This window comes from Neovison vison, chromosome 6 (assembly GCF_020171115.1).
Source record: "Neovison vison isolate M4711 chromosome 6, ASM_NN_V1, whole genome shotgun sequence".
Taxonomy (NCBI): Eukaryota; Metazoa; Chordata; class Mammalia; order Carnivora; family Mustelidae; genus Neogale; species Neogale vison.
This window is the reverse complement of record NC_058096.1, coordinates 122,900,567-122,924,902: the sequence shown is the minus strand read 5'-3', so window position 1 is coordinate 122,924,902 and position 24,336 is coordinate 122,900,567. Positions and strand designations below refer to the sequence as shown.

At 39.6% G+C, this 24,336-nt stretch overlaps 1 protein-coding gene across 3 annotated transcripts in view; it reads right to left on the bottom strand.

Moving 5' to 3' along the window:
• Positions 1–330: 330 nt before the first annotated feature.
• GOLGB1 (golgin B1) overlaps positions 331–24,336 on the bottom strand; it is a 124,527-nt gene continuing 100,521 nt past the window's right edge. For all 3 annotated transcript variants that reach the window (XM_044252244.1, XM_044252245.1, XM_044252246.1), the window contains 8 exons: positions 17,511–17,689; positions 11,727–11,892; positions 11,389–11,526; positions 5,290–5,433; positions 4,207–4,304; positions 3,576–3,710; positions 2,013–2,118; positions 331–1,741 (listed from right to left, as the gene is read on the bottom strand). In XM_044252244.1, the coding sequence (XP_044108179.1) occupies positions 1,607–1,741; positions 2,013–2,118; positions 3,576–3,710; positions 4,207–4,304; positions 5,290–5,433; positions 11,389–11,526; positions 11,727–11,892; positions 17,511–17,689 (1,101 nt within the window). In that variant the 3' untranslated portion in view covers positions 331–1,606. The remainder of the gene's footprint in view (positions 1,742–2,012; positions 2,119–3,575; positions 3,711–4,206; positions 4,305–5,289; positions 5,434–11,388; positions 11,527–11,726; positions 11,893–17,510; positions 17,690–24,336) is intronic.

The following is a 24,336-nucleotide window of genomic DNA, read 5'->3' as shown; positions in this document are numbered from 1 at the left end:
GATAAACATTCTCTCAGGCCCAGGCACGAACAGTATGAATCTCAGGCCCTAAGGCCCAGTTTGTTTGGCTCATATTAGAATGAATTTCCTCATTCCACTTCATCACCCTGGGGTCTAGGGGCTAAGACTAGAATGACAACATGCAGCCATTAACTAGTGCTGGCCAGGGAGAAGGCAGCCTCAACAGGTACAGTTTACTAACCCTGAACACATTCCTGGCTGCCCCACCCCCCATCCCCCTATCTACTACTTTCCTTCCCCAGCAGGCAAGCACTTGTACACGAGCACCCCTGTATACATCCATTCATACACATGTACACATCACCACAATTTTTGATTCTGAAAATAATTTTATTATTTTACAGTTGTTCAGGAGAGTTCCTGGGTTGCTATGACCAAGAATTTGGTCACCACAGAACAAAGGATCACAGCAGATCAATCAGTCCACCAGTTTTCACTCTTCTTTGGATGGTAAGAGCAGGTAGGGAACACATCATGTGCATAATAAGAAAATAACCAGCAGGAAAGGGTGGGGGAAGGGGAGGCAAGGAACAGGCATAAAAGGAATTCAGTCCTGGCTGCCATTCTCAGGCTTAGATTTAGAAATTTTTTCTTCTCTATATTCACCCTCTACTTTCCTCAGCTCTCTGTTACCACAGAGGGCAGATGACCACAGGCTGAGAAACTGGAATAACTGTCCCCAGTAGCAGAGTACCTGGGTACTACCAGAAGCCAGGCATGGTCATCAGACCAGTCAGATCCCCCCCAGTGGCAGGCAGTGTCTCACCTAGGTCTAGCTCCAAGTATACTGCTTTAGGGCTCACATTCGAGGCACGCCCTGACGACACAGGAATGACAAGAAGCTGATTCCCACTGTCCATAGCCAGTTCTTCCTTTCAATGAAGGGAAAGGCAGGGCCATTTACTACCTCAGTACACATGGGATCAAGGGCATACACGATAGGATCTTATCCTAATAGTCCAGGACCATAGCTCTAACTCCAGTTATGTCTGAACAGCCAGGGAAGGAGAGCTGTCCTACCCTGTGATCTGGGAGCCAAAACACTGGGGAGTTCTTCAGCTCACACCCTATTTTGCAAGGCAAAAAGAGACCTAACCAGCCATTCTATGAGCGACTACTGTTCCCCAGAATTTCGTTTATGGCAGGTCCACCTTCCCTCTGAAGCAAGAGGAAATGCAAGGTAAATGAAGCAAAGAAAGTACCAATGGAAATGATACTGGACCATAGATTATTAGGTTTATTAGAACCACCTTCTAAGCTGAGAGACATTCCTCAGCATTTTTTACAGGACCACAAAAAATCAGGGCCCTGCAAAATCTGAACAAATCCCGGGCTCAGCGACCAACTGTGTGGCCTCCTCAGATTACGCAGAAGTGTTGAGGCCTGGGCAGTAGAAGCAAGCAGACTCGCCGGTCCCTGCAGCTCTACCTTGCGCTCACATCCACCTCTGTCTGTGCAGGCACTTTCTGTGGAGGGCTCGAGAGAGGACCTGTGAGTGGGAAGTCCGTTCCACTACAACTGACAGTTTTGATGTTAGAGGAATTCCAAGTTCGGAGGGGAGAGTTCAAAAAGGTGAGAAGTCAGTTTATAGATGGCCTGTGAAACACAGAATGAGCAGGACGTGAATCATCAGGAAGTAGATGGCGGCTAGCAGGGGCACTCGGGTCCGGGAATGACAGAGTGAACGCAGGACCCGCTTCCATCCAGCACCACTCCGGGTCTGAAAGAAAAATCTGAAAGTCAGAGAGTCTTATCCTACGGAGATATGTCCCTTCTCTCCTCCCAACACTGGAGGAAAGAGGTATCCCGAGAGAAAGTCCCCGCAAGGTCACTTGGCCAGTTCCACTAGGTTCTGCCAACCTTCTATACCTTTCCTCTCTGAGATCCATCAGTGCCTGGACTTTCACCTTCCTTTTCCTTGGCCCCTTGCCCTCACGCAGCCAGCCCTTTGTGACAGTATAGTCTCCTCTCTTTATTTCTCCCCTTCTTACCCTTCGACAAGTGCTGCTCGTAAGATCAATTAGCAGTGCCTGCTCCTGAGTGCCGCAGGAGCCAATGATGGGAGACCGAGCAGAATCCCAGTCATTGTGCTCCAACCTGTGTTGAGAAAGAAAAGAGTCATGGCTTGGTTCACAGCACGAGCAGCTGCTCAGGTGAACCTTTCCCCGTCATCTTGCCATGTGATGTAGCCCAAGAGACCTGCAGCAAAGGCTGCTCCCACAGCTCCTGTCCCCACACAAGCAGGCGCAGGCTGAGTGGTTTCTTTCAGCAGCAGTAAAAGGTGAGGATACCTACTAGGAATGGATACCTAGTACATAAGAGATGCCGGATTGGAATGGATGCCTATTACATAAGAGATGCCGGATTGGAATGGATGCCTATTACATAAGAGATGCCGGATTGGGTGCTGTGCATACATTTAAACCTCAGGTTTGACATTGGTGTTACTATCTTCAAGGTAAGGCTTAACGAGGTGAAATGTCTTGCCTGTGGTGGCGCAGACAGTAAGGTTAGAGCCAGAATTTAAAACCCAGATTTGTCTCTAATCCTCAGGTTCTTTTTTTCCAATATACCAGAGAAACATGCATTAAATTCTTTTTCATTTACTAAAGGCTGGTAGGCAAAGGCATCCAAGAAAGATTTTTGTGGGGTTCTTGGAATTAAACTGAATGGCAGCCTCTACTGTTTTCTTCTTCATTTTTGGCTGATTTAATAGTGGAACTTCTCCACTTAATGAAGCAGCTGCCCTATCCACTCAATGGTTTCTCACAAGAACACAAACTGTATCAAAGGGGCTGCAGGTAACACAGCACATCTGATCAAACATTTGCCTGTAGGGATGTACTTTTTAATTGTGCTAGGGAGGGTGGAACTCTTCACTCCTCCATATAAAGGAAGGGATGTCCATTAGCCTAACACTCCTGGCCTCTCTTTGCAGGTCACAGAGTTTTCTCCTGGAGAGAAAAAACACCTTAATCTGATTTGTGAGTCTGGAAGGAGAAACTGAGAGAACACAGCCTCGTTCCCTCCTGCCAGTTTCCCTTTGAGAGCCAGGCTGACCACACAGTACACCTTCTATGTCTGTTCCTCTGGGTGGTAAGCTTTGGGGGGGTAGCCATGACCAGGGACAGCACATCTGGCATGATGTGGTCAGTATGTCAACTATACGATACCTAGCCTATAGGCTAGGCCAAGGACAAATGAAATGTCTATAAATATTGGTTAGAATATTTGGCTGCTTTTAAATAAGTTCACTAAGTTGCACATACACTGCAGAGTCCATGTGACTGAAGCTCTAACACAAGAACGGCAGTATGGGGCCCAGGTAGGCAGCCTGTGATTGGCTGCCTACATTTGCATTCTGACCAGGGCCAAAGAGGACACCACAGAGGGGCTAAGGCTGGACTAATGTGGCTTGTCTTGACCCCAAACACGCTGCAGCACTCATCTCAAAATGAGAATTAGATCCTAATGACTCTCAAGCATGGTCCCTGTACACGGTGTAATCAGAATGGATCAGAAGCGAACAGAGGCTATCCCCCGCAGCACTTTACCGCCGGATCTGCTCCTCCGCCACGGAAAGGGCAGTCTCAGCAGCCACTCTTTGGTCCCGTTCTTCTTCTAGCAGCTTCCTGAGTTCGTTCATCTCCTGTTTAGTGTTGCACAGCTGCTGCTGGGCTTCCGAAAAACTTCAAACGAAAGGACAAAAACAGCGTCAGTAGACGGCAGGACACAGTTTCTGATACAAGGGATTCCAAGTGTTCATAAGGTTATAAGGCAGAAAAATGTTTAGAAGTTTGTATCAACCCAAAAAATAGAAAAAGGAAAAGATTTTAAAAAGGAACATTTTAAAAGCATAACTGTTGAAATAAGCTGCAGAAAATGCCTTAAGAGATTTTAGGGATTGATGGAATATTTCATTTGAATACCATAGGATTAATGGTGTGTGTGTGTGTGTGTGTGTGTCTGTCTGTCTGTCTGTCTGTGTGCTGGTGCATTGCTTTTGCTTAATATACTCTTCAACTTTACAAATTTATTAAATTGTTACTATTTAATCCTCACATCAATCCTGTAAGGTGATAAGAAGACATATTAAATCCACACACTGGGCTCCAGGTCCATCTAGATGGTGGCCCATTTCTGTACACACAGTGCACATGTCAAGGCTGTGGGCCACTCCCCTACCTTAGCTGTGGCTCCCTCGGTTCTTCAGGATCATTCTTCCTGTGAGCTCCATTCTTTTCCTGGGGAGCTCCTGGAGCAACATCCATATTCAGTGGCCCCTAGGAGAGTAAGTTTAGTCATTCGGTGATGAAAGCACTTAAGAAACTGCGTAGGCAAAATGAGAACACACTGAAGACCTGAGTGAATGAGACACCTCAGAGAGGAACAGTTCCACGTGTCATCCTCTTCAAGTGCAGAGTCAGAAATGAGAATTTTCTGCTCTAGGAGATTAACCTCCAACCTAAAACTCTAGATTAGATTTGGTCCCCAGATTCTCATTTTTTAATCTCTCCTCTTAAAAGCTGAAAGGCTTACCACTTAAAAGCTTAACTGCTTTCTTCTGGCAGAGGCTCATACATTTTCCAGAAGCTGCTGTGATCCTTCCCTTGTTGGATTCCCTCTCCCAAACCACCTCCTCCTTCCCTGGCCTATTCATCTCTACAACAATTCTCACTCCCAGTCTCCTGCTCTACCTCGTCAACAGCCCCGCCTCTTTTGTTTCCCAGGGCCAAATCTTCCTATAGCTTTCTTTTTTTTTTAAAAGATTTTATTTATTTATTTGACAGACAACGCAAGTAGGCAGAGAAGCAGGCAGAGAGAAAGGAGGAAGCAGGCTCCCTGCTGAGCAGAGAGATCTATGCGGGGCCCAGGACTCTGAGATCATAACCTGAGCCGAAGGCAGTGGCTTTAACCCACTGAGCACCCAGGTGCCACTTCCTATAGCTTTCTTATGTCATAAAGCAAAATCCACACTTTTGGAACTCAGAGTTCCAAATGCCTCAGTCACCACTGTTTCCCATTCACTTTTTGATTTCTCTTCCACCATTTCACTGATGTTTTTCCTTCTCATCCCCCTTCACTCTTTGATTTTTCTAGGCCTTATTCCCATCTCAGCAAATGCTCTCCTCTTCTCTCTGACTTTCCTCCATCACACCTAATTAATCAGCCTACAGCACCAGCCTCTTCTGTGCTGCTCTTTTATGTTTTACCATTGCGCTCAATCTCTTAACACCTTCCCCAGCCTCTCGCCAGCTACTTGCTCACCGTTTGAAGCTCCTGGACCTGCTTCTCCAAGACCACGCAGTGATTAAAAAGCTCAGTATAGTGCTGCTGGTTCTCACGAAGACTCTGACTGGTATCGCAGAGCTGAATTGAAAGGGTATTTTTCTCTTCGAGCAGTTGAGAGAACTGAAACAGAGGAAACAAGCAGTGCTTCAGAAGACGCTCCTGAATTTCAAATTTCTAATTGTTTTTAATATAAGACCTTTATTTCAATAATGGTAACACCAGCCTTGTGTGTTCCTTCTAAGTGAGGAAATTCAGAATTTCCAACCAAAAGGGAAAACAATTCTGGAGGAGTAGTAGGAAACTTTATTTGTGGTGCGTAGTACACCGACTGGGAAACCAGAAGACAGAACCCCACAAGCAATCCAAGGGCACAAACTATCCTAGGTATGTAAAAGGAGAAAGCGTGGGTCCAAGATGAAGTTCCTAACAAAGGACTATTATCCTTAGAAGTCTATATGAGACAGACTTGTCACCTAGAAATTCGTACAGCCTTAGTACTGGGCAGACTCTTCAATACTATAGAGTTACAAGTTACCAGGAAAGTAGAAAAAGAAATTGCAGTATGTGGGTGGGGGAAGGGGAAACAGAAGAAACCCTAAATCACCTGTGTATGTGTAAGAAACTACACTGAGTGCAGCACATAGTGTAGACACACACTCTCAGGTGGAAATACTGTAATCACTCAAAACAGGACCTTCCTTTACTACCTGATTAGCATCAGGGTTTGTCACTTCCTGACTAAGCAGCCCAGGCCATCTCTCACCATGTCAAAAACAGAAGATTTTTTTTTATATTGAGTGAAAAATTTACCCATTGTAGCTCCTACCCGTGATTTGAATTCAGTCCTCTAATGACATCACTTGTAGGCAGTCAAGTTTCAAGTTCTAGTTATGATTAACATCTGGCAACATTAACAAACATAGAGATGTCTCTCCAAAGTATCTACTACAGGATTGTATGCGTTATGTGAAGGGGAACTGGTGTAACTGGATGCATGTTCAATCTTTTTGTAAGTATTCTGGGTTAATATTTGTGTAAAAAAGTTGATGTAGATTGCTGGAGGGGAGATGGGTGGGGATGGGGTAACTGGGTGATGGGCATTAAGGAGGGCACTGATGTAATGAACACTGGGTGTTCGATGCAACTAGTGATGAATCTCTAAATTCTACCTCTGAAACAAATAATACACTATATGTTCACTGACTTGAATTAAAAAAATTTTTTTAAAAAGTTGACTCAATGTTCAGAGAGAAGATGATACATTTTTCTGGATACTCTGACTGACTGGGAAGGACATTTGATGTATACAGAAAACTAGAATAAGAAATCCCCATAGGGGGGCACCTGGATGGCTCAGTGGGTTAAGACTTCAGCTTGGGTTGTGATCTCAGGGTCCTGGGATCGAGCCCCGCATCGGACTCTCTGCTCGGCAGAGAGCCTGCTTCCCTCTCTCTCTGCCTGCCTCTCTGCCTACTTGTGATCTCTGTCTGTCAAATGAATAAATAAAATTTTTATAAAAAAAAAAAAAGAAGAAGAAGAAGAAGAAGAAATCCCCATGGGGATACCTGGCTGCTCAGTGAGTTAAGCCTCTGCCTTTGACTCAGGTCATGATCCCAGGGGCCTGGGGCATTGGCTCCCTGCGCAAGGGGGAGTCTGTTTCTCCCTCTCCCTCTGCCCCTCCCTCATGCTCCTGCTCGCTCGCTCGCTCTCTCATTCTCACTGAAGTAAATAAAAATTTTCAAGGAAAAAAAAAAAAGAAATACACATGGGATAACAAAAATATCTGCACAGCCGAATAAAAAATCAGAATGAATAAACTTAACTTCTGAAGAAAAATTGACAAACAAAACAAATGACAAACGAAAAAGAAAGGAGCAGTGACCTGTCCAACATCATGTGGCTAACAGATGACAGACCAGGGGTCAAGCATGGTTCTTGCTTCCAAGTTTAGAGTTCTACCTACTTCGAGACGGCATCCCAACTGAAGCAGGTTATGGGTTTTGGACGGGAGTATGAGCAGTTAGTAACGAAAAGAATATAAATGTTTGAGAAGCAATACTAACCTTAAGACAGGTAGATGACAACTACTGGGTTTTGAGAGAGTAGTATGATCTCCTAACAAACAAAAGTTAATTTTCCTGGCCATCAAATGGTACCAAAAAACCAAAAATAAACCACCCCAAAACAAAAGCAAAAACAATCTCTCAGTATTGAAAAATACAACACTATTTTTCTTTTACAAACCTAGAGGAGAAAGGATAGCTCTGTAAAGCTCACTGGAAGCAAAATCCCCTTAACTGGAGAAATCTAATTGCTTATAAGCCACCCTCATACAAGCCACCTTTTATACTATTTGCATTACCCTGTTTCGGATTAGACAGATCCTAATAGTTTAGGTGTTGGCAAACAATGATCCAGGGTCTGCTACATTTTTTTGGAAACAAGGTTTTATTGGAATATGATTGCTCTATTTGTTTATGCACCGCCTATGGCCGCTTTTGTGACACAACCACAAAGCTGAAAGTAGTAATAGTGGCGGCATAGCCTATAGAACAAAAATATTTACCATTGGGCCTTTAAGGGAGAGTTTGCTGACCTCTGTTCTAGCTCATGAACTGTTGTGCTTCATCATATCTACACTTGAAAACAGAATAGGAGGGACTAACTTAGACTGCATTATATAAATAGTCACTCCTTTTCCGTTTTTAAGTTTTAGGTTACAAGTTTTTAAGTTTGTATTACATACAGACCTCCAACCATGCTGGCAGAAATATATATACACAGTCTGAGCATCCACAGAAAGAATTAGGGCGTGGTTTGGAGAGGAACATTATATGCTAATAGTTCCTCTATAACAATCCCATTCTACAACCCAAGAAGCAATTCTCCTAATTAGCTGGGACCCATTTAGAGTGAGGCTCTAAGCTCATTAGATGATATGCTCCATGAGGGGCTGCTATGTATACTAACATATGGCCAAGCTCACAGAAGGCAAATAACAGTTATTTGCTTGATGAATGAATGAATGAATGGATGACTCTAGTGATAGAGATGCCTAAAGAACTCTTTCACACCCAGAATCACAGTGACCCAAAGTAGTATTCATATACTTTAAATATATATATCTCAAAAAAGCTGTTAAAGAAAACATAACTTTATGACCCAGAACCCAATATATAAATACATAAAACTAAAAGCTTCCCAAAACTAGACTTTTTGCATTACATAATTCCTACATATTTCTAATCTCTTTTATTTTGTTTTGTAAAAACATGACTTGCACTACTTGCAACAGTCCCAAACTAGAAAAACCCCAAAGTCCTTTAACAGCAAAATAGAGAAACTATGGTATATGCCTACAATGCAATATTATATAGCATGAGAATGGAAAATAATCATACTATCTACAAAACCATGGATGAATCTCACAATATAAATGAAGTGATGTAAGACAGAAGATATGATTCCAAGCATCTGTAGTTCTTTTTTTTTTTTTTTAAAGATTTTATTTATTTATCAGAGAGAGAGAGAGGGAGAGCAAGCACAGGCAGACAGAATGGCAGGCAGAGGCAGAGGGAAAAGCAGGCTCCCCACTGAGCAAGGAGCCCAATGTGGGACTCGATCCCAGGATGCCGGGATCATGACCTGAGCCGAAGGCAGCTGCTTAACCAACTGAGCCACCCAGGCGTCCCCAAGCATCTGTAGTTCTAACAGTGTAGTAGTAAACAGAAAAGGACATGAAGGACTTCTGGAGTTCTGGTATGTTCTGATTTTTTTTTTTTTTTTAATATGTTCTGATTCTTGATCTAGGTGCTGTTTATACAGGTGCCTTCACTTTGTGAAAATATGCTATGTATTTATGATTTGTATGCTTTTTATGTTTTACTTCAATAAAACATTTACATTAAAAGATTTTTAGTTTCTACCCACTAAAATGACCTCCTCATCTACTAATAGCCCTAAATCTCAGGTTAAAAGAGATTAATTATTAAAAGACAAATGCCCAGAGTAATTTACAGTGATTTTCAGGAGAGAAAATGTAACAAAGCTAAGATAGGATCTAATTATGGAAAGAATGAGAACTGTACAGAAGCTGCTCTGGGGCCCCTTGAAAACTCCCAGACAATTATCCCAATAAAGGGTCTACAGTTTTATCTGTTCATTTGGATCAACAAACCTATTTTTAAAAATATAAATTTTTCTGCCAAAGTTAATGGTGTTTATCAGCTTCTGATACTTCAATGTCAATTAGCTAATTTTTTTTTTAAAGATTTTATTTATTTATTTGACAGAGAGAAATCACAAGTAGATGGAGAGGCAGGCAGAGAGAGAGAGAGGGAAGCAGGCTCCCTGCTGAGCAGAGAGCCCGATGCGGGACTCGATCCCAGGACCCTGAGATCATGACCTGAGCCGAAGGCAGTGGCTTAACCCACTGAGCCACCCAGGCGCCCTCAATTAGCTAAATTTAACATCTAATACTTTCTACATAAGCTAGGTACCATGCTTTTCCAAATATGTTATCATATTTATCTCAGAATGACCTCTTCCTAATACCTTAGGCAAATTACTTAATACCTCTGGGCCTTAGTTTCCCTATCTGTGATACAGCCTACCTATCTTTACCATTTTTGAATCACAGATCCCTTGGTGAACTGATGAGATCTCATGATGATAAACTTAAAACACACCCCCCCCCATACACACAATTTGTATATAAATTTTTGGACATTCATAGCTTTCCTAATAGCCAATTTTTGTACTCTAGAGCCTAAATGACCTTTTAAATCCCTTCTCATTCTAAAAGAATATTAATATAATGTAATAATATATTATATATACCTATAGATATAATAATATAGTAACATAGCTGGTTCCTCTGAAGAAGGTAGAACTAGGGAGGTGCCACTCGAGAATACTTTGGTCAGAGAGCAACAGGGAGTATTATCATTTGTAAGTGGGTAGGGGAGGAGAGGCAGTGAAGGAAGAAGAGAAGCCAGAGAATGAATGAGGAGAGAGAATAGAGATGTGAGAAGGCATCCAAGAATAATTTTCTTTAATCATGCTTTGGTGAGATTGGCTCTAGGGACGAGATGGCAAAGTGGCTTTTCCATATAGAAATACATCCCAGGGGTATTACACGTAACTGGTGAATTGTTGAACACTACATCTGAAACTAATGTTGTATTAAGTGTTGGCTAATTTAATTTAAATTTTAAAAAAACGTTAATAATAAAAAATTTAAGGGATGCCTGGGTGGCTCAGTTGGTTAAGCATCTGCCTTCACCTCAGGTCTAGATCCCAGGGTCCTGGCATCAAGTCCCCCATTGGGCTCCTTCCTCAACAGGGAGCCTGCTTCTCTCTCTGAGGCAGAGAGAGCTTGTATGCTCTCTCTCTTTCTGACAATTAAATAAAAAATATTTTTAAAAATCTTTAAGATATTTTTTTAAAAAATTAGAAAGAAAAAAGGAAAGGAAAGGAAGGGGAAAAAAAGAAAGACAGACAGACATCCCATCTATCCCACTATGCTTTCTTAGAGTGTGTGGATGGGCATGGCTAGGATTTGGGAAAAAGATGGCTTCTTTAGTTAAAGAACATTAGACACCAGTGAGGAAGCCTACAAACGAAGTGAAATGAAGAACAGACCTCTCACTTCTATCCCTGCTATCTAATCACATCTGAAAAGCTTTCTTCCTCCTTCCTGAGACATTTTGCTGTTGCACACTGGTGAGAAACAAGAGGAAGGTGTTGGGAGGATTTACAGGGAGACACCTTAATATTACTAACAAGGAGTACAATGCTGGGGAACAAGTCTTCCTAAGAGTTGGATTTTCCTTTTTATTCTTACTAAATAGATTTCGTCAAATCATTCCCAAGGATGCTCCAAGGTTGCGGAAAAGGAAATAGCCCTCTGTCCAATGCCTTGGGGTGAGCAACCCAGACTCCCAAGAAAAGCAAATCTTCTGTATCCTGATATATGCTACAGCTACAAATTAGGCTTAATCTGTTTCTACTTACCTCCTGGCTTCTGGTCATGGAAATAAGAAACTGAATTCCAGTCTAGCAGGAAACACTTACCTTGCTGTTTAGTTGCTGAATTCTTAATTCTTTCTGGTGAATTTCCTTTAGGCTGTCATTGAGCTGAGTCCTAAGAAGTTCTGTCTCATAAACTAGGTTTTGTGATCCATCTAGAGATGCTGATGTCTCTGGGGATGCCTGCAAGGGTACAAACACTGATGAAATTCCCTCCTAATGCTGTTCATGCTTAATCCCTTCCCTCCATGAACTCTGTCCACCTCACAGAAGTCAAAAGACAGCTAGCCTAAGTGTGGCAGATAGACATTTGGCTTGCAGGAAGCTGATGCTTCCTGGATGGTGGTTACCTCTGAGTAGCAACCAGCACTGAAATTACCCACCTGTCTTTGGTACTGTACTTTGAGGGCCTCAGTCTGGGAGGAAGGAGATCTCAATTCCCTCATAAGATTCTGCAGATGACTGAGCTGCTGATCTTTATCTGAGATAGCCATAAGGTACTGCTCCTTCATTCTCCTCTCCTGGGTTTCCCAGGAGCTCTTTTCCATCCTACAAAACACATAAAATAATCAAAGGCAAAAAAATACTTGTGATACAGAGATGAATAATTACATATTCAAAACAGTATTATGGGCTGTAGAGATTTAGTAAAAAAAACATATCACCAGAGAAAAATTTTATTATAAATTGAACTGTAGAGCAAGATGATGAAGTTGAACTAATAAGAGGATTTCAACTGGCAGGACTAAAGATGATTTCATGGAAAAGCATTCCGGGTTCTGGGAACATACTAAACAAAAGACACAAAAGTGAATATATAGACAAACAGACATACTGAATTTTGGAATTGTACCAGATAGTATATAAAGTGGATAAGGTAGGAAATAAGGATAAAGTGAGGTTGGATCATGTGGGGTAATGAGTAGCATGCTAAATAAATCTTATTCTGTAAGCAATGGAAAACCACTTTAGTTCTTCAGAAAGGTAGTGCCAGATGCAGACTAACATCATAGTTACGAAAATGCAATGCTACCCAGAGCAACTTACAGTGTTGAAGGAACTGGGTTCAAACAATGGATCTATCATAAACGAGGCATGAGACTCTGAGTAAATCTTTTTTTTTTTTTTTTAAGATTTTATTTATTTATTTGACAGAGAGAGAGGGAGAGAGAGCGAGCACAGGCAGACAGAGAGGCAGGCAGAGGCAGAGGGAGAAGCAGGCTCCCTGCCGAGCAAGGAGCCCGATGTGGGACTCGATCCCAGGACACTGGGATCATGACCTGAGCCGAAGGCAGCTGCTTAACCAACTGAGCCACCCAGGCGTCCCTGAGTAAATCTTCTTAATCTCTCTGAATCTCACTGGTAAAATGGGAATAAACTATTTATTCCTTAGGATTATTCTAAGGATTAAATGAGACACTGTATGTTACACACCAAACACAGAGCCCAACATATCATAATCACCCAAAAAATATGAGCTGCTGATATTTCTATTTGTATTCACCAAATCTGGCCAAGAGGGAGGCTTCTGTTTGACCCCAGCTCATTTTTTTGTAGCACTAGGTAAAACTGTGTCTCTGCCACATTTTTTAGTTCTACTTCTCTCTCCACTCTGTCTAAAAGAACTCATTAGGATTGTAATGAAATTCCTGCAGAATCTCTTCACTTTGAATAGTACCCATGTCTCTATTTTTTCCAACAGTACAAGGTTTTGTTTGAATTGCATCTGATTTGTCTTTCACTCTAGAAATGAGGCAAAACAGTCCCTTCTTTTCTAAATGGCATATACTTGTTATGAAATAACCCTGCTTTGCTAAGTCAGTTGGATTATAGCCAAAACTTTTGTCAAAGAGAGACCAAACTTAGAAACTAAAAAAAAAAAAATTGTATTACAAGTAATTACATGTAATTGTAATTTGTAACGTAAATGTATTATAAAATGTAAATGTATTTACATGTATTACATGTAAAAGGCACAGGATTTTCAACACTTCCTTTGATATTTGTCTGTGAAAAATGAGCGAGAACAATTAGAGTGGAATGCAGAAGAAAGATAGATCATAATTTTCCAAAAAAGCTTCAAGCTGCCATTTTTCTGGAAGGTGGTTAGGGTATGGAAAGAGATGCTCACTGGAAAATAGGGCCTAAGGAACAAAGCTGATTACCTCATAGAATTCAGCCATAAAGGGATATAACTCATTTACTCTGCTTATGTAACACAGTACAGGAACCAGAACAGAATAAGCAAACCAGTATCTAAAGGGGTTAGAGAAAGGTTATGGTATAAATTCAGGCTCTCCTAATAAGTCAACCCTGAGGCTAATAGTCAACCAAAGCTGGAACAAGATGTTCCAGCTTTTACATGTTTGAAAAGTTCATTTCCCCAAAGTAGATCAAGAACAGAAGACTGAGGTCCTGAAGATATTCAGCTAAAGAAACTGGTCCTAAGCCATAAGAGACTTTTTTTTTGAAAAGATTTTATGTGACAGAGAGATCACAAGTCGAGAGAGAGAGAGAGAGAGAGAGAGAGAGGAGGAAGCAGCCTACCCGCCTAGCAGAGAGCCCGATGCGGTACTCCATCCCAGGACCCTGAGATCATAACCTGAGCTGAAGGCAGAGGTTTAACCCACCGAGCCACCCAGGCAGCCCCCATAAGAGACTCTTAATCCCACAAAATAAACTGAGGGTTGTTGGGTTGGGAGAAGATGGTTGGGTTATGAACATCGGGGAAGGTATATGCTATGGTGAGTGCTGTGAAGTGTAAACCTGGAAATTCACAGACCTGTACCCCTAGGGCTAATAATACATTATATGTTAATAAATTTTTTTTAATTTTTAATTTTTTATAAACATATAATATATTTTTATCCCCAGGGGTACAGGTCTGTGAATCTCCAGGTTTACACACGTCACAGAACTCATAAAAATTTTTTTAATTTTAAAAAAAGAACTAAAATATTGACTTTTGGAAACATGAAAGGTTTTGTTTCTATAAAGTCTATTAACCCTTTGCAATGTGTTTATTTCTTGTATAAGAAATCTTGGAATTAAAATTTATTCCATTTGAAAAAAAAAAAAAAGAAACTGGTCTTAAAGTCAGGGAATCAAACCTGTGTCCTCATTTTCTTCTTCCTTCTAAACATGAAGGAAAGTATCTTCCTCTCCATCCCCTTAAAATTTACTTCTACTCAAGATATAATTAATTACTTTTCTTTAAAATTGCTCAAATGTGAAATGAGAGAAAAGCTAATAGAAAGGTAAATAGGGATAGAAGGGAGGTAAAAAAAATCAATAGCTAGAAATCATTTTTTTCTCTTCTCTCTGCCCAGTGATAATGAAATGCCCTTCTCCACAACCCTCCAGTGGTATCAATGGAGCCCATGTATGGAGCTTGGTCATCTAGTCTCACCTAACAGTAATGACGCATTGCTTCCCCCTCAATTGCAGTTGTCAGTGGAGTACAGGTGGGGAGCCTGGACTTCTGCCTCTTCCTGGCAATCTCAAGACACCTCTTCCCCTGCAGCATCAATGAAGGCTGAGTAGGGAGCCCACTGGACTTCACCCACCATCTAGAAGTAAAGTATCAGTGGAAACCTACTAAAGCAGAGGACTTAAGACTTAAGAGTCTTATATAAAATGTTCAGGATACAACTGAAAATCACTCATCATACTAAGAACCAGGGAAGTCATGACTTGATGGAGAAAAGAAAATCTACAGATAACACTGAAATGAAAGAGATGTTGAATTATATGTTACAGAATTATATAAGGATTTTAAAGCAGCCACCACAAAAATGCTTCAACAAGCAATTACTAACACAGTGAAAACAGAGAAAGCTTCACGTTTCTCCAAAGAAGATACGGAGATAGACAACAGACAGATGAAAATATGTTCAGCCCCATAATCTTCAGAGAAATGCAAATCAAAACCCCAATAAGGTATCACCTCACAGCAGTCAGAATCATAAAAGACAAGAAATAGTAAGTGTTGGTGAGGATGTGGAGAAAAAGGATCCTTCAGGCATCATTGCTGGGAATGTAAATTGGTGTTGCCACATGGAAAACAGTATGAAGGTTCCTCAAAAAATTAAAAATAGAATACATACAACCCAGTAATTCCACTACTGGGTATTTTCACAAAGAAAATCAACCACTAATGCAAAAAAGATATATGCATCCTTATGTTCACATTATACAGCATTATTATTCACACATATTCAGCATTATTTATAATAGCCAAGATACAGAAGCAACTTAAGTGTCCATTAGTAGATGAATGGATAAAAAAGATTTGGTGTGCATACACACACATGCACGCACACATATGAAAATACTACTCAACTAAAAAAAGAAATTAAGTTTTGCTGTTCACAACATGGATGGGCCTAGAGGGTATTAAGCTAAGTTAAGTCAGAAAAAGGCAAATACCATATGATTTCACTTATATGTGGAATCTGAAAAACAAAGAACAAATAAACAAAAAAAGAAGTGGACTCATAAATACGTGAACAAACTAGTGATTGCTAGAGGAGAGGGGGGTTGGAGGATGGGGAAAATAGATGAGAGGATTAAGAGGGACAAACTTTCAGTTATAAAATAAATAAATCACAGGAATGAAAAGTTCCCATAGGAAATATACTAAAAAATATTGTAATTACTTTGTATGGTGACAGATGGTAACTATACTTATCATGGTGAGCACTGCATAATGCATACAATTGTTGAATCACTATGTTGTACAGATGAAACTTATGTTACTATTATTCAATTTAAAAAAATAGAGAAAACCTCAGTGAAGAAATAGAAGATATAAAGAACTGGATGGAAATTTTAGAACTGAAAGTGATGCAGAATCAAGAATCAGTGAATTTGAAGACAGAACAACAGAAATTATTGAATCTGCTTAAAGAGAAAAATAATCATTAAACTGGATTTCATTAAAATTAAAAAGACCTTATTGAGAAGAATGAAAAGATAAACTGCAAACTGGGAGAAAATATTTGTAAGCAATCTATCTTACAGAGAACTTATATCTAGAGCATATAAAGAACCCTCAAAACTCAATAGCAAAAAATTAACAACCCAAATAAAAAATAGATAAAACACATGAACAAAAATTTCATCAAAAGGGACATATGGATGCCAAATAAGCAATTAAAAAATGTTCAACATTATTAGCCATTATGCTAATTAAAACCACAATGAGATTACATGACACACCTATTAAAAAATTAAAATATAGTTCCAATATCAAATGCTCACAAGGATATAGCATTTGATATTGAAACTGGATCACTCATATATTGCTGGCAGGAGTATAAAATGGTACAGGCATTCTGGAATACAATTTTACAGTTTCTTGACAACCTAACAGATACTTACCATACAACCTAGCATTTGTACTCCTGGACAACTATCTCAGAGAAACGGAAATTTATGGTCTATACACAAATGTTTATAGCAGCTTTATTAATAATAACAAAATCAGAACTAACACTCATGGGTGAATGGTTAAAGTAGTACATTACACCATGAAACACTGTTCATCAATTAAAAAAAAAAATGAACTACTGATATATGAACAATGTCAATGGACCTCAGGGGAATTTTGATGAGTGAATAAAGGTAATTTCAAAAGGTTACATATTGTAGGATTCTACTTAAAACACTGTAAGTTAACTAAATGGAATTTAAATAAAAATTCAAAAAAATTCTCAAAAATGGCAAAATGATAGAGATGGAGAACAAATTAGTGGTAGTCAGAGTCAGGGACACTAGCATGGGGAATAAGATTATGACTATAAATTAGTATCACAAGGGATATTATTTGTGGAAATGGAGCATTTGTGTATCTTGGCTGTCATGATGATTACATGTATTTACACATATGAAAAAGTACACACACACACACACACACACATACTTGAGTGAAGGTAAAATTGATGAAATCTGAAGAAGGCCTTTGAATTGCACCCATGTAATTTCCTGATCTGGGTATACTATAGTAATGTAAGATGTTAGAATTGGTAGAAACTACATGAAAGGTACACAGGAGCTCTCTGTATTATTTTTGCAACTTCTTATAAAACTATAATTATTTTATAATAAAAAATTAAAAAAAAAAAAAAAACTAAAAGAAAAGGGTCAAAAAGCAGGAATGATCATACCTGAGCTGATGCAGCTCATGCTGCCAGGAGAGATTTTCCTGCCTTAGCTCTTCTTGCATTATCTGAAAATTTTTTGTCTTATCTTGATACTCCTGAAGTCGAGCCTTCAGTGGACGTAATTCAGTGATTTCTTGGTTAATCTGTAAGTACTGTTGCTGCAGATTCTTCAATTCCTTCAGCTTTAACCAAAGGGAAAGTAAAAGGGTGATTCAGCACCTCTCATTTACCAAGCTCTAAGTCATCAACAGCTCCCTACAAAGTCAGTCAGACACCACAACATACTGTCAGCACCTGACAAGTTCATTAACATATATTTGCAACACAAATCTCTAAAACGGTAAACTAAAGAGAGCCACCAAAAGGCTACAGGGTCTGACCATTCCTGCAACTTGTACCCTAGGCCCCTCCTCCCAAGGTCTTAGGTTGACTCTAGATCTAAAGCTCAGACATAGGACAGACTTAAAGGACCTACAGTTTCTTTGTAGGTGTTAACTCCCCAGAACAAGAAATGTAAAGACAACTTGACTTTGTATTTAGCTCTGTGCCCTATTTAGGCTCTTAAACTTTCTCATATGGGTATCAACCTTAATTTAGCTTAGCTGAAGTTGACTATAAAAAGAAGGTAGTGATGCCCAGGTTCAGTGGTTTAAGAGCACTTACTTAGGCTTTGGAGTCCAACATCCTGCCCACATAGGTTGTGTGACCTGGCACATATTCCTTACACCCCTAAGCCTTAATTTCCCATGCCTATAAAATTTCCCTTATCTTAATTTTCCTTACCTCCCTTATGGTACTTAGATTATGAGAACTAAATGAGAAAATTAATGGCGATGGTGGTGATGGTAATAATGATGATGATAATACAATGATGATGGACTTGCCTTTAATCAACAAAATTGGCTATCTACATTCCAGGTGCATCTTCAAATTCTTTATCCCCAGCACTCATTAAAAGCTTGGTAGTAAGAAATACATGTTAGGACATCTGGATTAAAAGGGGGCCTTGAACACACATCTCTTTCACCCACTCTTGGAAACATCATTAAAGCTACAATAAAGGCATCATTTTATAAGCATAAAACACAAGAACAGGAAGAACAAGAGAGGAGTCAGCAGCAACAAAATTAATTTTGGAAGCTGAAAAGCAGATGCATAAGTAGTAACTGACTTAACAGATCTGGGAAAGCCAAATCTTAAGCTGGCAGTAAGGAAAGCCAAGAACCAACAGAACTTACTCTGCAGAATCTTCAAAAGGCTCAGGAATTAACAGCACCAGGTACCTCTGGAGAAGATGGTGATGGGGGTAGGGAGAAGGTGGTAGCTGAAATAAGGAGGATTAGATGAAAGCTGCTTAAAAAACAACTGCATCCCTAAATACTCTCCACAGTTGCACATCTTTTGTTAACTCTGACAACTAGAGTTTTATTCTTTGGAGAAGGCAAAAGTCGTCTCTGGACCATTAGATACCAGGCACAACTGAAGGTAAAGGTACTGCTCTAAAACAATGGTGATCAAGTAAATATATGCCTCCTAAATTCTTGAACCCTTCCCCTACTTAACATGGATAGCGCTGGCACCCAGGCCTTTACCATCCATGCATGAAATGATAAGTCTTCTCTAGAAAATCTAACCAGCCTAAGAGGAACTAAAGATACCAAGACTGGGATTACCCAGAGAAAGCTCAGCAACATCACCCTGCAATCACCAACCTCACAGTTGGTAAGCCCCATTCACAAGATTTTTAGACCCTACCCTTAAACATGAAGAGTAAATCAAGGGTTAACACTCACCAGAGAATGGCTATCACTAAGGCTAGAATGAAAAGAACTAGAACAAAAGTAATTCAGAAGAGCTTAGCAGGGGAAAGAATTTAATATACTTGAAGACTTAAGAGAGACTATTAGAAATCAGAAACACTGTAGCAGAAAAAAATATTTTAAAAAATTTCATTATAAGAAAACATCAAAGAACAAAATTGCCACCACTATTTTTGGAAAGATAAGAAAAAGAAAATAAGAAATCCTTAGAAATTAAGAACATGATAGCAAAAATGAAAACCTCAATATGGGGCTCTAAAGATAAAGGTGAGAAAATCTTCCCAGAGTATAGCCAAAAGACTAGGAAAGATAACAAAATTATACAACCAAACCAGAAGGTCCTAAATCTAAATAACTGGCTTTTCAGGGGGCAGGGTACAACAGAGAAAAAGGATGGGGGAAAATTGGTAAAACATAATTCAAAAGAATCTCCCAAAACTGATGAATATGACTTCTTAGATTCAAAGGACTAAACACAATGATGAATGAAAATAGACCCACATCAAAGTACATTGTCATAAAATTTCAGAATACATAGGACTAAGAACTTCTATACATTTCCAGAAAAATATGAGAGAAAAGGAGACAGAGAGAGAAAAAGAGATAAAGAAACGGATCAGATTTAAAGATTAGGGAACAAAACAGCTCAGACTCCTACACCACAATGTAAACTAAAAGATAACAGACCAAAGTCTTCACAATTTTGAAGGGGAATTATTTTCAGCCTAGAATTCTATACCCAGCCAAACTACCAATCAACTATGAGAGATGAAAAGACATTTTCAAGAAATTTACCTCCCCTGCATCTTTTCTTAGGGAGCTACTAAATGATTTCTTTCAACAAAATGACACAAAACCAAGATGAGGAAGATGTGGAATAGAAGAAACAGGAGATCTCATAGAGGACAGATGTGAAGGGAGCTATCCTTTCACAGGATGAAAACAGTATCCTGGTTCATGTAAGAATAAGAAAGCAACTCCAAATTTTCTTCATAAATACAAAATTGATAGGAATAAACATCTTAAGAGGACATGTGAATAAATGGCAATAAACCTGGAGTTAAATTACATTGATGAATACAAAGAAAACGAAGTAACAACAAAAACAGTATTAACTCTAAGGGGGAAAAAGATGCTGAGGAAAATAAAAATAACATGTCTCAGCTCTCATTTGTAGTCCTAAAAATGTAAACATTGATATAAACATAAATATTAAACTAACCAAAATTTAAATTACATCAGAATGAGGAAGAGACTGTATATTGAGTAGGTGCACATACACTGTGGAAAGGGAGAAAAAAGAGAACTAAACCCCGTTAGCATAAAAGAAAGTCAATAGCTAATGCAAAGAATGAAAACCCAAAATGCATTATAAGCATGATATGTAGACACTGAGAAAACACCAAAACAATAAGAGAGTTCAAAGTAAACTGCCTTGGGAGAAAGAGAAAGAGTTGGAGTACAGGTGTTGTTTGTTTTTCTCATCAAACATGCAGAATTCAGTGACATGCTGAATTTAGTGACATATATATAACTTTATTCTTTAAACAATAGACTTTTTATGCACTAAATGTATTCTTTATTCCCTCCTCTAATCCAGATACTCTAAATGTTAATATTAAAATAGACCAGATCATCAGAAAGCTGCATGTCTGGGACTGCATTTTAACCATCTGTATAAGTATGTTTAGGAAATTATACAAAGTTCTTTTGCTAAGCAGTTACAGCAAGGAACAGCTAAACTATACCCTATAAAACACTTATATTTACTGTAGAGAAGTAAAGGATGTTTTACAACTTCATATAGTCCTCTCTATGGAAACACAGAAGGAATTTCTTGCAGGCCTCAATACTTAATAACTATTCTTACATTAAACAAACAGCTTTTCTTTCTTCCTTTCCCCTAAAATATGGACACTGCAATTCATGTACAGGGCTCTTTAATTCCTCATTTCTGATGGCTGCCAGAAAACTGGGAAAAGAACTGATGACCTATCTTTCTAAAAAGATACTGTGATATCTTCTAGGGACACTAAATTTATTCCTGGTTTAACCTTTTTCTCTATCCTCATTTTCTCTTCCTTCTCAGTTACTTGTATTATATTATCTTGAAATCAACTTCAAGTCATTTTCAGAATGAAATGAGTATACAGGACTTCTAAGAAAGATGGCAGAGTCAGAGGATCCTAAACTCGCCTCATCTGATGAACACAACTAGATAAACCCACACCAATGTAAACAGCCCAGAAAATGACCCAAAGACTGGCAGAACAGACTCTCCACAGCTAAACACAGAGGAGAGACCACATAAAAAAATGGTAGGAAAGGTGGAAGGTAACCACAGTTGGTAACCAAGCTGATCCATGAGACTTCCATGGGAGGGAGGGGCACTACAAACACAGAGAAGGAACTGGAGCAGACTCAATACCAGGCATCCTAGTCACAAGGACCTGCATTGGGAAGACAAACCCCCACAACATTTGGCTTTGAGAACCAGAGGGGATTAATGCCTGGAGTTCTTGCAATCAGTTGGGCTTACCACCTGGAACTTTAAAAATGAGCAGCTTGGCTCTGGGAGAGATGGAGGGCAAGAGGAAACTGAGTCCCTGCCAAAAATAGCAAAAAAACCCGGCCTCGCTGAGATACAGCATAAAAGCAGCATTTTGGAAGATGCCTGGGGTATACATGAAGGAGATTTATTTATTAATCTAAGAATGTGTGTTGGAGGGTCAGGGATCTTTGGGAGACTTCTCCAAGAACAAAGGAGCTGGCAGACACCATTTCCCTCCTACCCCTCAGTCTACATATACAGACACCAGCACAGCACAAACACATTCTACCTGGATTGCTAACAGCACACCTCACCCTTGGGTTCTTCTGTAGACTCACCCCTCCAACCTGGCCTCAGCAGGAATATATCCAAAGTGGTGCCACAGTGTGACACTGTACAAGCAGCCCCCAAAGGGGCCAGTGCCACTCCAAAGTGACTCCTGTACCAGGGAGGGGGGAAGATAACCACACACTAGTTTGACTGAAGCCTTAGCAGTGGTTGGTATCTTGTCTGACTGTAGGCCCCAGCCACCAACAACAGGGGATAACACAGGGAAGAGTACCTTATAGTTCACTGCAACAGCAACTCTGGCAAACACCTGGTCTGACCCAACTCAAGCCCAAGGCAGCCCCTGAGTGGCCCATTAACAACACAGGGACCAAACTCTGCCTAAAACAGGCAAAGGGAGCCACTGCAGATGACTACACTGAAAGCAAACACAGCTCAGCCACAATAGGCGGGTACATACAACACACATGAGACATCTTGGAAGTGTCACGTGCTGGTGAACAACGGACACTGCAGAGCACCACAGGGCATTTTCTTTATAAGGCTGCTACTTGCAATAGCTGACCTGATGTTGCTCACTTTCCTAACATATAGACATGAAACTAAAAAATACACTAGAGGGAATAAATAGTAGAACAGAGAAAAGAGAAGTATAGATCAGTGACCTGAAGGACAGAGTAATGGAAAACAATCAAGCTGAACATGAGAAAGAAAGAAGATTAATAAAGAATGAGAATAGATTAATGGAACTCAGCGACATCTTCAAAAGTAACAACATTTGCATTACATAGATCCCAGAAAAAGAGAGAGTAAAGGGGGCAGAAAATTTACTTGAAGAAATAATGGCTGAAAATTTCCCTAATCTGGGGAAAGATACATAAATCCAGATCCAGGAGGCAAAGAGAGCCCCCAACAGAATCTAGCCAGGGAGGTCCACAACCAAGACACAGAGTAATTAAAATGGCAAAAAAGCAATGATAAAGAATTTTAAAAGCATCAAGAGAAAAGAACACAGTACATATAAGGGAAAAGCCCATAAAGTTATCAGCTGATTTTTCAACAGAAACTTTGCAGGCCATAAGAGAGTGGCATGATATTCAAAGTGCTGAAAGAAAAAACTGTGCAACCAACAACACTCTATTCATCAAGGCTGTCATTCAGAATAGGAGAGATAAAGTTTCCCATACAAACAAAAGTTAAAGAAATACATAATCATTAAACCAGCCTTATAAGAAATATTAAAGGGTATTCTTCAAGTGGAAAGTAAAGACCATAAACAGGAATAAGAAAAGCAGGAAGCATAAAAGCAATAAAATTAAGTATAGCTATAAAAAACCAGTCAAAGTTTTCACAAAATAAAAATATGTAAAGTATGACACTACACCTAAAGAATACAGGGGAGAGGAGTAAATCTTGGTACTTTAAGAATGGGTTCCAACTTAAGCAACAATGAGGGTGCCCAGGTGGCTCAGCTGGTTAACCATCTGTCTTCAGCTCAGGTCATGATCCCAGAGTCCTAGGATTGAACACCATGTGGGGCTCCCTGCTCCACGGGGCGCCTACTTCTCCCTCTCCCTCTGCCTGCTGCTCTCCCTACTTGTCTCTCTCTCTGTCAAATAAATAAAATCTTAAAAAAAAACAAAACAAAACTTAAGCAACAATCAACTTAATACAGACTGTTATATGCACAAGATATTATATATAACCACAAATCAAGAAACTGGTAATAGATATAAAAAAATAAAGAAAAGGAATCCAAGTATATCATTAAAGAAAGCCAGCAACTCATGAGAAAAGAGAGCACGAGAAGAACAGAGAAGATTTACAAAACAACTATAAAACAAGTAATGAAACAGCAATACGTACATACCTATCAATAATTACTTTGAATGTAAATGAACTAAATCCTCCAATCAAAAAATAGGGTGACAGAATGGATAAAAAAGCAAGACCATCTAGATGCTGTCTGCAAGACACTCATTTCAAACCTAAAGACATCCTGGAAAAGATGAACAGAAATGATAATATGTTGGCTAGACTCATCAAAAAAGAGAAAAAGAGAGGGGGGGGGACTCCAAATCAGAAATGAAAGAGGAGAAATAACTGACACAACAGGAATACAAAGATTTTAAGAGAATATTATGAAAAATTATATGTCTACAAATTGGAC